This window comes from Girardinichthys multiradiatus, chromosome 5, assembly GCF_021462225.1.
Source record: "Girardinichthys multiradiatus isolate DD_20200921_A chromosome 5, DD_fGirMul_XY1, whole genome shotgun sequence".
Lineage (NCBI taxonomy): Eukaryota > Metazoa > Chordata > Actinopteri > Cyprinodontiformes > Goodeidae > Girardinichthys > Girardinichthys multiradiatus.
Window position 1 is genome coordinate 30,433,485 of NC_061798.1, and position 13,515 is coordinate 30,446,999.

The following is a 13,515-nucleotide window of genomic DNA, read 5'->3' on the forward strand; positions in this document are numbered from 1 at the left end:
TAAATGCACCTGCTCTGTGATAGTCTCAGGGTTCTGTTCAAAGCGCAGAGAGCATCATGAAGACCAAGGAACACACCAGGCAGGTCTGAGATACTGTTGTGGAGACGCTTAAAGCTGGATTTGGATACAAAAAGATTTCCCAAGCTTTAAACATCCCAAGGAGCACTGTGCAAGCAATCATATTGAAATGGAATGGACAGATAGATTTTCGGCTTCAGGCTCTACTGGCAACCACAAAAATGTCTTACAAGCCAATCTCTTGTGCATGGATTGCACCTTGTCATGACTTTCCCTGAGCTGTGTCCTTCTATACCCCCACACGTAGGGGTTGGAGATTACTGCGTTCTAAACAGACTTAACTGAATCATGTCTTCCAGGGTATTATGCAACACTCTCTACTGGGATGGTCACATGGCCACATGGCTCACCTGTGTTTAGAGTGACCATCTGCTCCTCCTCAAACAAAATACCTGTTTTCTCCAACATTCATCCCATCTTCGCTTCCATATCAGAGCAGTTTTTGAGAACATGGCTTTGTGTCAACAGTTCATCATTTATCAGCAGATATCCCCTGCAGCTTAGAAGGGACTGAGTAAGATGATGTGGGAGTGTGGGAAATAACACCAAGATGTGCAAACAAAGTGATTAACGCCGGACAAGCTGTGAACACCCATGCTTATGTACTGATCTTATTTCCTCTTTTCTTCCTGGTTAGACAGGTGCAACAGCTAATCATGCTGCCTGTGTGTGGGCGAGCAGAAGTAAGCTGGGACTGCATTTCTCTCTGTTGACACCTCCGCAGATTCAGCGTGAAGCTGGGAAAGAGAGAGAGACCAGCTCAGACAGCACGAACAGAAAGATGAGGACGGAGGGAGTGAGAGAGAAAGGAGCGAAAGAGGCTGAAGATATATTTGACCGTGTGGGTGTGTGAAGTCTTGAGGCATGCATCATAATTGTGGCTTCTTCTTCTCGGAGCAGCTGGACAAATCACTACACCAGCAAGACATTGGTGGTCTTTCAGAGTGTGCTGTTATGTACTTTTAAGCAGTTACAGCTGAGAGGAAAGGGGGCAACAAAATGGAAACCGCTTTGTTTCTGGTGCATCAAGGACTTCATTAAGTGAGAATTAGAAAGACTGAGTGACTTAAGTCATGTCAAGAAATGATGTATGGGAAATTATGATACCTCTGAACTGTGAGTAACCAAGAATTCAAATCAAGAATTCATCTGAGGTGAGTTTTAATTCTTTGCGTGAAATTTGGCTTTCATTTTATGAGAAAGTTTACATTTTAACCAATTAGAGAGCATTGATTTACAGTTTTGTTTTAGTACAAGCTTTCTGTATCAGTTGAAGAATAATTTAAAGGTGCATGTAAATGCTTTGGTAAAGGCTGGAGAATGCATTATATTCATTAAATCCTCCTAAATGGGTGCAATTATTGTGTATGTATGTGTGCTTGCAGTGTTGTGTTGTGTTGTTCTGTGCTTTTAGGTACTGAACTCGGCTCCTGAAAAGTCCAGTATGCAATGTAACCAGCCCACGCTGTTTCCCATTTCCATGGAAACTATTGCCCAGTGCTAAAAACAGTTTTATTCTGTGCAGCGTGCATGTGTGTGTGTGTGTGTGTTTATGTCTGACAGATGAACAACATCACACAACCAGCTTATTGAATCAGAGCAGAAATAGCTGTTTTCACCATTTTTTGAATTACAAGGATGCAGGAGCAGCTAATGTGCTCATGTACACAAACATCATCTGATATAGACCTGGGTGGATGAGATGACTTGTTGCTTGTCTAAATCTAACTGTGCCTCTTCTTGTCCTGTTTTTCCCTGTTTCACACCAAGATGGCCGTCAGCCCTGTTGTCATCTGCTTCCTGACTTTGATCAGTTGCAGCTCTACCCAGCCCACTCCTCCTCCTCCACGGGGATGCAGCGTGGGTGTGGAACCCCCCTATCGAGTACTGTGTGATCTGGAGGCGGTCTGGGGCGTCGTTCTGGAGGCTGTGGCCTGTAGTGGCGGCCTAGCCTCTTTGGTTCTTGCGGTGCTGCTGATCATCAAGCTGCGTGTGGTTTCTGACCCAGCCAGGCGCTCCGGCCTCGGTCCTCTGCTCTTGCTTCTAGGGACCCTTCTAGGGATCTTCACCATCTCTCTGGCTTTCCTGGTGGGGAAGACCCAAGTGCTCTGTGTGGTGCGAAGGGCCTTCTGGGGACCCCTCTTTGCTCTCTGCTTCTCCTGTTTGCTGGTGCAAGGAGTGAGGCTCAGGAGGCTGGTGGCTGGAAAGTCAAGCCCCACAGGGAGCACGCTGGCAGCGCTTGGACTGGCATTGGCTTTGGTTCAAGGGATAATCTCTGCTGAATGGGTTCTGTTGACTGTAGTCAGAGAGGGCCACCCAGCATGTGAGTATCCTCCTTTAGACTTTGCTCTGATGTGCAGCTACACTTTGGGCCTGCTCCTCATAGCCATGGGTCTCTCTCTCGGAGTGGTGCTGTGTGGAGGAGAGTTTGGAGAGGATGGAGGAGACGGCAGAGAAGAAGACAGAGAAGGAGATAATGAAAAGCGAAGATGGAAGTGTAATGCCGTCTGGGTCTTTCTCTCCAGTCTGGCATCGGCATTGCTTTGGGTGGCCTGGCTAGGGTTTTATCTTTATGGCAGCCAGACGTTAAGAGGAAAAGGGAGCAGAGAAAGAGGAGGAAACAAGGATGCTAAAGTATTGGATGAGCCTGCACTGGCTGTGGCCTTGGTGATTCAGGGCTGGATCCTGCTGCTGTTCCATGCTATTCCAGAGTCCCACCTTTGTCTCCAGAATCCAACACAGTCTGACACACAAGATTTCTTTGACACCAATCGTGCATCACCTGCTCCTCATTTCGGAGATGAGCACCCTGTACATTCTCACCAGTCTTTTCAAGAAAACCAAGCCTTCTCAATGGAAGAGCACAGTGCAAGTAAGCCCAATATGTGTCTGTGGTTCTATGCATGTTTCTTTATAGGTGCAAATATTTTTTTAAACACCAGTTACTTCAGTGGCCATCAATTCTTGTCCCCGGAGACCTAATTTCCAGTATGTTTACCTGTTGCCACATATCCACTTAAATGAATGAATCATCAACAGGTTTCTGCAGAGCTCAATGGTGTGCTGTGGAAGTAATGCAATAATTTGAACAGGGAATGCATCTTTTAATGACAAAACCTATGAAATACAAGATGTTTGGAACCACTGAGTCTGGCACCTTGAATCAAAAGGGAATGCAGCGAAAATATAAAACAATTTAGTTCAGTTTATTTGTTTTGCACCAATTCACAGTACATATTGTTTCAAGGCACTCCACAAAAAAAAAGTCAATTCAATCAAATCATAGAGCTGGATTCCAAGTTTCAAAATGATCAAACAATGCAACCAGATTCTGTTTATTATTCAAATTGGTAAAAAGGTTTCCATCTAAGGAAACCTAGCAGATTGGATTGAGTTAGTGACTTGCAGCATTCACTCTCCTGGACAAGCATGAGCGACAGTGGACAGTTGTTTGCATTGTGTGGTTGACTTTGCAGCAATCTCTCATACTGAGCAAGCATATAGCGACTGTCTACTGTCGCTAAATGCTCAGAACAGATAGCAAGAGTAACTTCCTAAAGTGTTCAGACTATTACATAATTAAACCTGCAGCTTGGGGGATAATAGAGGGGTACAACAATTTTTCTTGCAGATTGTGAAAACCATACGTTACAGATGTGTATTTCAGTAAACTAAAGTCCTATAATAAATAAGTGGATATAATGAATAATATCCAGTTCTTATGGGTCAGAACTGCCTACAAATTGACTTTTAATGCTGCAGTTGCCAAATCAAACAATCCATAAATCCATCTGTTGCTTATAAAACCGCTCATCCTTGCAGCATTGCAGGAGCGTGGGGGTCGGTGCATTGTACAGCAGGTACTTATCCTTACAGTTCATTGAGGGTGCTGTACTAAAAGAAAAAATCAAATTATATCTCTTGAAATGTCTGAATATCCACTAACCGTCTCTCGCTACATTTTTCTGAATCCAGCAGCGCAGATGAGATGTTGATCTTTGAATTTAAGAGAAAATATAGGCAGTGAAAAATTTTTGATGTGCACAGCAGTAAGGTACAACCAAGCACCGGATGACGATACAGGCTCATGCTACGCATTTTAAAATAAAGAAATGTTTTTATTTCAAACAAATTCCCAAATTTCAATTCATTTTAGTTGTTCCAAAGTTTAGGATCTCCTTTACATGTTTTAAAAAATAATGATAAATTTGTTTATGCCAGATGGGTTAGGTCCAGTTTAACTTTTTGACTATATTTTTGGCAGGACCCTGCAATTAATTGTTGTCTTTTATCCTGTTGAAATAATTCAATCTTATCTGAAAAGGGAAAAAACATAATCCCAAAAATATTGCCATTACCTGGATTTTGCTTTTTACTTCCTCCCTCATCATTAATCAAGCTTTCTAAAAAAACAACACACATTTTACGTATGTACAAATTTTATTTACAATTGGCATTTTCTAAATTTTGTGAACACAGATCCCAAACACAAGAGTTACTGCACTAACTCCAATGAAAACAGTTTTCTTTTGTTACAATAATGACATAAAATATCAATGTTGCCTTGGAGACGGCTGTGACAGTGAGCAACGAGCAGCCCTTCCAGACAAACAGTGAATTAATATCACAGAAAAATAACATACAAGACTTTATAAGAGCTCTAAATTGCCTACTTCAAAACAGATCCATCTGTATCCATCTGGTTGTTGCCTATCTACCATTTCCTTTCTCCTGTAGAGCATTTTAATACTGCTGAATTTCTGATGAAGCACACTCTTATGCACAGTTTTTCTTAAGGCAACACAGTGAGTCAGAAACAGAGGCTGAAATAATGGTCACGAAGGCTGCATGCCATTCAGCAGCCAATCATAAAAATTGACATCGTGCTTTGTTTCTGTTGTACTTACATGTAAAATGTCAGTCAGTCATTTTCTACCGCTTATTCCCTAGTGGGTCACAGGTGCCTATCTCCAGCAGTCTATGAGCGAGAGGCAGGGTACACCCTGGACAGGTTGCCAGTCCATCACAGGGCAACACACAAACAACCATGCACACATCTAAGATCAATTTAGATTAACCAATTAACCCAACCAGCATGTCTTTGGACTGTGGGAGGAAGCTGGAGTACCCGGTGAGAACCCACACATGCACAGGGAGAACATGCAAACTCCATGCCACCGTGCAGCCCACATGTAAAATGTCTTGAATAAAGTTAGTTTACAGATGCAACTCAGACTCAAGTTCCTGCTTTCAAGGACAAATGCAGAAAAACCGGTCATAGAAGAAAAGTGCAAAGGTTGTGGCCAATATGACAGATTTTCTAGCTGTTTTTTCTGTAGTTAATTTTCCAAGGAAAAAGCAGACTGTAGCTATAGCTACATTATTGGGTCAGCAGGAAAGGAGGCTTTGTTTAGCTAGTCACCTCTGTTTGTACTGCAGTCATTCGTTTAGGAAAGTATTGCTCAGTCAGTAAAAATGGTAACATTCCAGATGCAAGTGCAAAAGTGCAATAAGGAAAAGGTTGTTAGCAGAGCAAAATGAGAAAACAACAAGGGTTCCAACATGATTCAGGGACCTTAGCTGACTCCTCCACCCGAGGGAGAGCTTCATCTGAAAGCCTCTCCCAGGGTAAGGGTCAACATTTCATTACTAAAATGATAAATTATGAAAAAACATTTTTAAAATGTCAGCCTACCGACAGTTTTTATTCAGTACCTTTTTTCCCACACACATAGCAAGATTAAAAAAGACATTTAACTTTTTGCAGGAAGGTCCCTTTGTTGGTCAGCATCTTTCCACTCCAACAGGTGTTTGGAGAAACTTAACCTATTGTGAAAGTCTTTTTTTTTTTTTTTACCTTTACTGTTATTTAAAGTTAAGTAATTATTACACATGTTTTTTGTTTATTCTGGTCACCCGGGGCTTAAAGTGTAAGAATTGTATAAGAACTATTTATAAGAGTAATCTTTCAGGAATGCACAGTGTGGTAACATTTCATGTCAATAGACTGTAATATGTATTAAAAAGAGGGAAGCTCATTGCTAAAATAAAAAAAAAAGAAAATCACCATGTAATTTTCTGGCAAGAGACCCTAAATAAAAGGAAGATATATAAAAATACTTTTTACAACTTGTCTGCAAGGGGACTTGCTCTGGCAGAGGCAATGTTTATTTCAAGTTAGGTTTCTGTCAAGCTCTCCTCACAAATTACAGAAAAGAAAGGATGCTACATTCTTCTAAAATTATTTCTTTAATTATAATGAAGCGACACTGTTAAACATACACAGACCACCACTTTTTCCACAATATGTTTGACCGAATTTCTACAGATCTGTCTGTTATTTTAATATGCGGCATAGACAACAGCTAAAACCTACCTTAGATTCCACAATCCCAGCAAAAAGGATTATTAGAGTCCTTGTATGTCATTCAATCAAAAAAAAAAAAAAAAAAAATCAAGGATTGATTGTTTTCTGTGTTTAAAATCGAGAAGAAGCAGAATATAGATGACTAAAAATATTTTGATTACCCAGATGTTTAGCTAAACATACCTTTGAAATCCAAGCCTAAAATACTACCTGCAAACTTTACATTAGCTTTTTGAATGACGAGAAATCTAGACAGTTTATTAATAAAGTATTATAGGTAATTTTGGAATTTTATAGCAAAAGGAAAGCCTTTAATGTGGTCCTCTGGACAATGGGTAAAAGGGAGTACCCCGGATTAACTAAACAAATGTAATATATTGGAACAAACTCATGCGAAATCAAATCACCTGGAAATTTCAAAAAAGATTACAGCTACAAGGCTTGAACTAAATGTTGTGGGTTTGATTCCAGTTTCCTCCTGCCACGTGTTTATGTGCCCCTGGGCAAAGCACTTAACCCTAAGAGACGTACTGATCTGTATGAATGTGCATGTTTCTGAGTGTGATTAGTTAAATGTGATTCTAGCTGAAAGCACTTTGAGTGGCCAGGATGGTTAAAAAGCACTATATAAATTAATCCATTTACCATTTTATTAACTTGGAAAATTACTAAAGTTATATATTTCTACTTCAACAAAATCTGTTATAAACCTGAAGGCATAGAAGAGGCTCTAAGCTCTTTACTTAACCCAAAAAACCTGATCCTATTGTAATCAAGGATTTGTCTGGAAGCTTTGGACCTACCATTAATACGTGACAGCCTAACTAAAGTAATACTACAAAGAGCCAGAGGAGCAGATGTTGACAGAGTTGTATCACAGTTAAAAACATTTGTGTCAGTAGATTAATTTCTGGCAGAATTGCATAAGCTGTGTAGCAATGCCTTCACTCTATACCCCTAAAAGGTTTAATAATATATTGAAGGAGGTGTAAATCTCACCATCTTGGAAAACAAGATGTAATATCTGCGATTCAAAATAATATTTTCCTAAATTACTCCATAAACATTAGAAAATTGTTCCAACTGTGATCGCTCCTGACCGAGAAGGATTTATTTAAAAAAAAAAGGCAAGGAGGAAAATGTGATGTGGACTCTGCACTTATGGATACTTTTTTGCTTTACTTGTTGCCAAGAAACATATTTTCCCAAACATTTCCTAATTCTCTCTTAAATCCCTTTCCTATAAAGAAGATCGAACTAGAAGCTTGTTAGGGAGAAACATGAAAAGCAATGTTGTTCCTTACTGCAGGGCTTGCCTGAAGTAGCTCCTTCTGCATCCGCATATTCCTCATGTAAGGCCACTGAACAAGCAGGACATAGTTATAAAAATATGTATTAAAACAATGTCTAATTGACTCAGTTTAAAATCAGCACTAATTACAGTTCTCAGGAGCCGGTGCCCTGCGACTTCCCCCAGAGAGCTGATTCAGAGAGGTGGATTACCTCCTTAGCATGTCAGCACTATTTACCCACCTATTTAAATGAAGTGTGTTCAAGCAGAGTCATATCTTAAACATGCGGGTCCCCAGCTGTTCTGCTGTATTTGAGGGGATTTAAAAAGTAATGATGTAGAATCTGAAACACTGGTAATTTCCTTGCATTGATTGTTCTGCAGCCGTTCGAAGTGGAACATACCCCAGCAGCCATGGCAGCATCCGCCCGAGTATCGCCTTCAGAGGCCACGTTTACCAACCGACTGAGATGGCTTTGGTCATGAACGGCGGTACGGTGGGTATTGACAGAGACAAACGCTTTATATCGAAAAATCAGCAAATCTGCACTTCTCTGCACTTCCTCAATGATCCCGTATCTCTTGCAGATGCCCACAGCTCCCATTAACTACACTGGAAGGCGTTTATGGTAACACTGGACAGGATTTGTGAGGGTTACAGTCAAGTTCCTTTTGTGATGCCGAAGAGTTTCCCGTCACCTAAAAAAAAGAAGATGAAGAAGTGTTTTAATGTGTTTGTGTTTCTGCACACGTTTCAGCAATTTTAAAACAACAACAAATAGTATTTTAGATTACGTTTTTTGCTTAATTTTACAGTAACATTTGATGGTACGTCATAACAGCAGGATCAGAGAAGGATAAAGAGACAATATTTACACTGAGGAGTACATAAATATGAGAAGCAAGTAATTGACTGAGAATAACTGAACATGTTGCAGTTAAACACGTGAAAGTTGACCTTAAAGCAACATTTTAATGTGGTGAAGTAATCATTTGATCTAAGCAGCTTGACACCAGGACCATAACAACTGGTTTCTGTTAACAAGTGATGCTTACTTTGATAAACTGCACTTTGTTCAACTCAGCCTTTAGGACTTTGATGTAAGTTACCAGCAGTAGCCTACAATGCTTGCTTAACCTCTGTGTTGCATTTCAGGGTTCTCATAGTTACTTTCTGACGGTGTTGGGGCACTTTGGCACATTTCTATATATAAGCGTTGGATTATCAGGTGTTTCTAAGGGGTAACGAAATGTCCCATCTCAGTAATGGCATTTTAAGTGTTATGCTTTTAATAAGCATATAATAAAAGCCATTTGATTCTGCAATACGTAACGTGCACAGACAGGGATCAGTCCGGAGGTCATGGTGGAATGGTGAGATTGAAGATTGTTTCAGTCCCGTGTAAAAGCACACTTTGGAGGAACAGTATTTATCTAAATGTTTGCATTTTATGGATGTTTTTTAGTATTTTTTATTTATACAAACATGTATATGTATTGTGTATATAGCAAATGGAATTACTAGTTATAGTGGTTAGTTTTATAATCAATTTATCATCACGGACAAAGAATTACTCTAACCAGTCAAACTGAAGGCTGCCTTACAAATGATAAAATGGCATTATATACATTTTCTTATGACTCCAGAGTATCTAATACACAAATAGCAGTCTGTGACTGTACAGGCAACAACCAAAACAATTATTAGAACCTAAAGAGCATTCTACATTTTTTTAATGATAAGTATGGAGCATTGTTCTGTCTGCAATTTTCCCCAAACAAATTATGGTACCTTTCGTCTTTTTGATGCCAAGCAGACAAAACTTAGAACAACCCCAAGTACTGATGCTCTCCTGTCAAGTGTATATTTCTGTTCATTTTGAAGATAATGGCTTACTGCTAATAAAAACCCAAAATCCAGTTTCTGAGAAAAGCTGGAATATTGCATAAAACCAAAAAGAGAACATTTTTAATACAGAAATGTCAGCCTGCTGAAAGGTGTGTCCATGTAATGGGCAGTGTGTCCTCTCAGCTCTTCGCTGGGCTGCTTTTGCATGAATTACTGCCTCAGTACAGTGTGGTATGGAGGAGATCGGCCTGTAGCTCAGCGGAGGTGTGAAGGAAGCCCAGGTTGCATTAATAGCAGCATTCAGCTGGTTTCAAGTGCTGGCTCTGGTGTCTCTCATCTTCCCCTTTGCACTTCTCCTTAGATTCTATATGGGGTGTTCAGCTCAGTCCAGACAGAGTAATACCATAGTCAACAAACCCAGTATTGGTACATTTTGCAGTGTGGGCAGGTGCCAACTCCTTCTGGAAATTGCATTGACTGTGGACTTCAGAATATTCAGTGGACCAACACCAGCAGATGACACGATACCCCTAATCATCACTGACTGTTGAAACGTTAGTATCAATCTCTAGCAATGTGGATTGTGGGCTTCACCAAATCATCCTCCACCCTCTAGATTTTCAAATATAATGCCAAATTTTCCTTTATCTGAGAGGTGAACTTTGAACCTGAGCAACCATCTAGTCCTCTTTTTTTTTCCTTAACCCAGTTAAGACGTTTCTGACGTTTCCGGCTCAGGTGGAGCTAAACAGGACAATTGTTGACCATGTCTTGAATGTGTCTGTGTGTGGTGGCTCTCAAAACTGCAAACCCAGCTGCAGTAAACACCTTGTAGACACCCCCACACCGATTCCCTAAGGGGCTTCGCTTCACAGTCCTTTCAATGATGTGATTACTTCTTCTGCTTGAGCACCTTTTTTGTACCACACTTTTTTCTGCCACTCAATTTTCCATTATTTGCTTGGATACAGCAAGTCTGGTCACAGCTAACTTGTCTTGTGGCATACCCTCCTTGTGTCAGTAACTGTCTGTTGGACAACTGTCAGGTCAGCAATCTACCCCATGATTGTTGAGACCATAAAATACATTTTTTGTAATAAAAATAATATTTTTATTGTTATATTCAAATTCAAATTTTCTGAGGAACAGAATGTTGGATGTTCATTAGCTGTAACCCATAATCATCAAAATGAAACACAACAAAAGATTGAAATATGTAAAATTGTGTGTAGTGAAGCTATATAATAAATAGGATTCATTTTTTTTATTTAATTACTTTACAAACTAACTTTTTAATGACTGTCTACTTTCTTGAGATGCAACTGTAGGTGGGTAGGTCCACACCAACGGATGCAGTCAGTGCAGATAACTGGAAGGGTCTTCTTACTATTTTAACCCACCTTCACCAGTCATATGTTTATTATTTTAATTGCTGGGAAATACAAAGAAAATGTTTATTCATCCAAAACTGTGAATTTACTAAAAACATTTGATATATGTTGTTTTAGTCTTTGCTTTGATATCTCTAGTTGGAAACAGCTGTTCAAACCGGCACTACAAAACACCATTTCGTGTACGTATGAGTAAAGTTTTGCAGTTTCATCTCCTGAGTGAATTCAAGCTGAGACAGTATATCCAGTTAATGCATTGTGTATATGACTGTGACCAGTCCTTTTTGCTGTTACTCAAATCGAAATAAGTAAATCTGTCAATAGCTTTGTTTTTGTGTACAGGCGAGTCGTCTTACATTGTACAATGAAAATATGGGATAAAAATGAAAAACTCTGTCCAACCGGCTTTTTAACCTGTACTGTAATAAAGATCACCCTGAAGATGGGTTTATCAGAACAATACTGTCACTGTTTTCAGGCAGTGTTAAAATGAATGTTTGTAATGTGATTTGCACTAAGTGTCTATTACACTCTTTGCACAGTTTACTGTCTAGTTTTACTTTTTCAGGATGTGTTGCTTTTAATATCATCTTTGGTCACATGTTTGATGGTCAATACTGCATTAAACAGTTTCAATACAGTGCTGGTTTCCAGGTATACGGAAAACAAATGTTTTAAGAAGATGGTTCAGAGACAAGGATCACCTCAGAAGTGTAAACATTATTTATTAATGTTATTATAGTTGCTCTAACCAAAATTACATTTTTAAAAGACAACATCTGTATCGATAATATTTAAGCATTTTAAATAAATTTAAATAAATTTCTAAAACTATGTTCATGGTTGTTGCCCAAATTTTAACTTACAACATCAACAGTTACAAAAACTGTAGGTTAACCAGCTACTGTTTACCAACTTCAAAATTACTTGAAAACACAATGAACACAACAAAAACAAATGTCTTACTGCCTGTGGGAGTGTTTTCAAGTTAACCCTTAAATACTGAGTGAGTCATTGCGGTGTAACTGCAGGGACTGCAATTGGAAAATGGGACTGTGGCCGGTCCCTGTAAGGGACCCAATTCAGCATTATATTTAGGGTTGGTTTTTTTTCAGTCAAATCATTATCTATTCAATATCTTTAAGCTATAATCATCAAATTTACAATAAATAAAGGCTTGAAGTATTTCACTGTAGGTGTAATGAATTTATACATTATATGAGTTTCACTTTCTTAGGCGTACCCATAGGAACTGTCTGGTACGAGCACAGAATATCGAGGGAGAGTTTTATCAGGAATACACGATCGATTTAGGTGGGAAACCAAATCTTGCCACTAGTGATGGCGAGACAAAGCTGCTTTCCATCCAACTGGTCCACTCATGAGCAGAAGCTTCATAATGCTTCATCTACTTTACTGTGCCATCAAGTGGAAAATGAATGTATAACGGGCAGAGTGATTATAATGACTTTACTTTGGTGTGTGAAGCTTTAAATTGAGTAAATGAATGAGATCTGTGAAGCCAATACATTCTGAATATAGTTTGAATATGAATCTGTCTTAATGATACAATGGCTGGATCAAAAGTGGAAAAGTGGAAACAAACAGGGGAGAGGATGGTGATGTGAGACATTTTATTTATTTTTATTTTAAAATACCTTTTCCACTATGCTGGGTTTCCGGCGGTTTCTCTTTTTTGAGAAGATTTTGCCTTCTTTAAATAACACTTTCACAGAGCACAAATGAAGCGGGGGGAGCCGTAAAGCAACAGCATGTTTACAAGCTGTGAGAAGCATTTTTCGGTCCCTACCAAAACAGCATTGATAATAGGAGAATGACTTTTGATCCTGACACTCTCTTTTCCTCTGACAACTCAACTGTGGCATCATTAAATGGGGGCAGCACTTTTAGACATTGTGCAATGATTTCATACTGTTCAGATGAGAGAGGGCTACTGTCAGTGCATAGGCCTACTAAAGCATTAGATATGTGCTCTTCCAAGTGTCCACCTCTTGAATTAGCTTCAGTGCATGCTCCTGCACTTCTGTCAGTCTCTCCTGTAAAATGAACCCAACAAAAACTGATCAATTCAAGTGTCACTGCAGCAGCAACTTAAGCAAAACAGTGTCATTAAGAATATTGCAACTGAATTAATGATCTAACCTTTAACTAACCTGGTATTGCTGTTGGAAAAAGCCCTCTATCTTCCTCATGTCAGACAGCAAACAGTGGTTTGATCAAGAACCTTTTTATGAGTACATTTAAAGTATGCAACCAACCAACTTGGCACAATATATACCCATATATACTGCTATATATACTGCGCTATATGCATGTCGCTAGATATCAGTGTTGCTATCGGTCCACATATCTGAAATACGAACACAGGTGTTGTGTTTCCCCTTAGAATCAGAATCAGCTTTATTGGCTAAGTTTGTCCACACAAACAATACATCTGACTTCGGTTCCACTTTGCTCTCATGCGCCGCACGAAACAGCTAAAAGTAAAAAAACAGGCTCTTTATTTTGTACCGTGATT

At 39.3% G+C, this 13,515-nt stretch overlaps 1 protein-coding gene and 1 long non-coding RNA gene across 2 annotated transcripts; one reads left to right on the top strand and one right to left on the bottom strand.

Moving 5' to 3' along the window:
• Positions 1–837: 837 nt before the first annotated feature.
• gprc5bb (G protein-coupled receptor, class C, group 5, member Bb) lies at positions 838–11,520 on the top strand. Its single transcript, XM_047366343.1, has 4 exons — positions 838–1,232; positions 1,849–2,950; positions 8,121–8,233; positions 8,325–11,520. The coding sequence occupies exons 2-4, from the start codon at positions 1,849–1,851 to the stop codon at positions 8,367–8,369; spliced, it is 1,260 nt and encodes a 419-aa protein (XP_047222299.1). The 5' UTR covers positions 838–1,232; the 3' UTR covers positions 8,370–11,520.
• A 1,084-nt stretch (positions 11,521–12,604) lies between these two features.
• Positions 12,605–13,424, bottom strand: LOC124868770. Its single transcript, XR_007038378.1, has 2 exons — positions 13,151–13,424; positions 12,605–13,033 (listed from the first exon to the last, which is right to left on the bottom strand). It is a non-coding gene; the product is annotated as an uncharacterized LOC124868770 (long non-coding RNA).
• Positions 13,425–13,515: the final 91 nt, after the last annotated feature.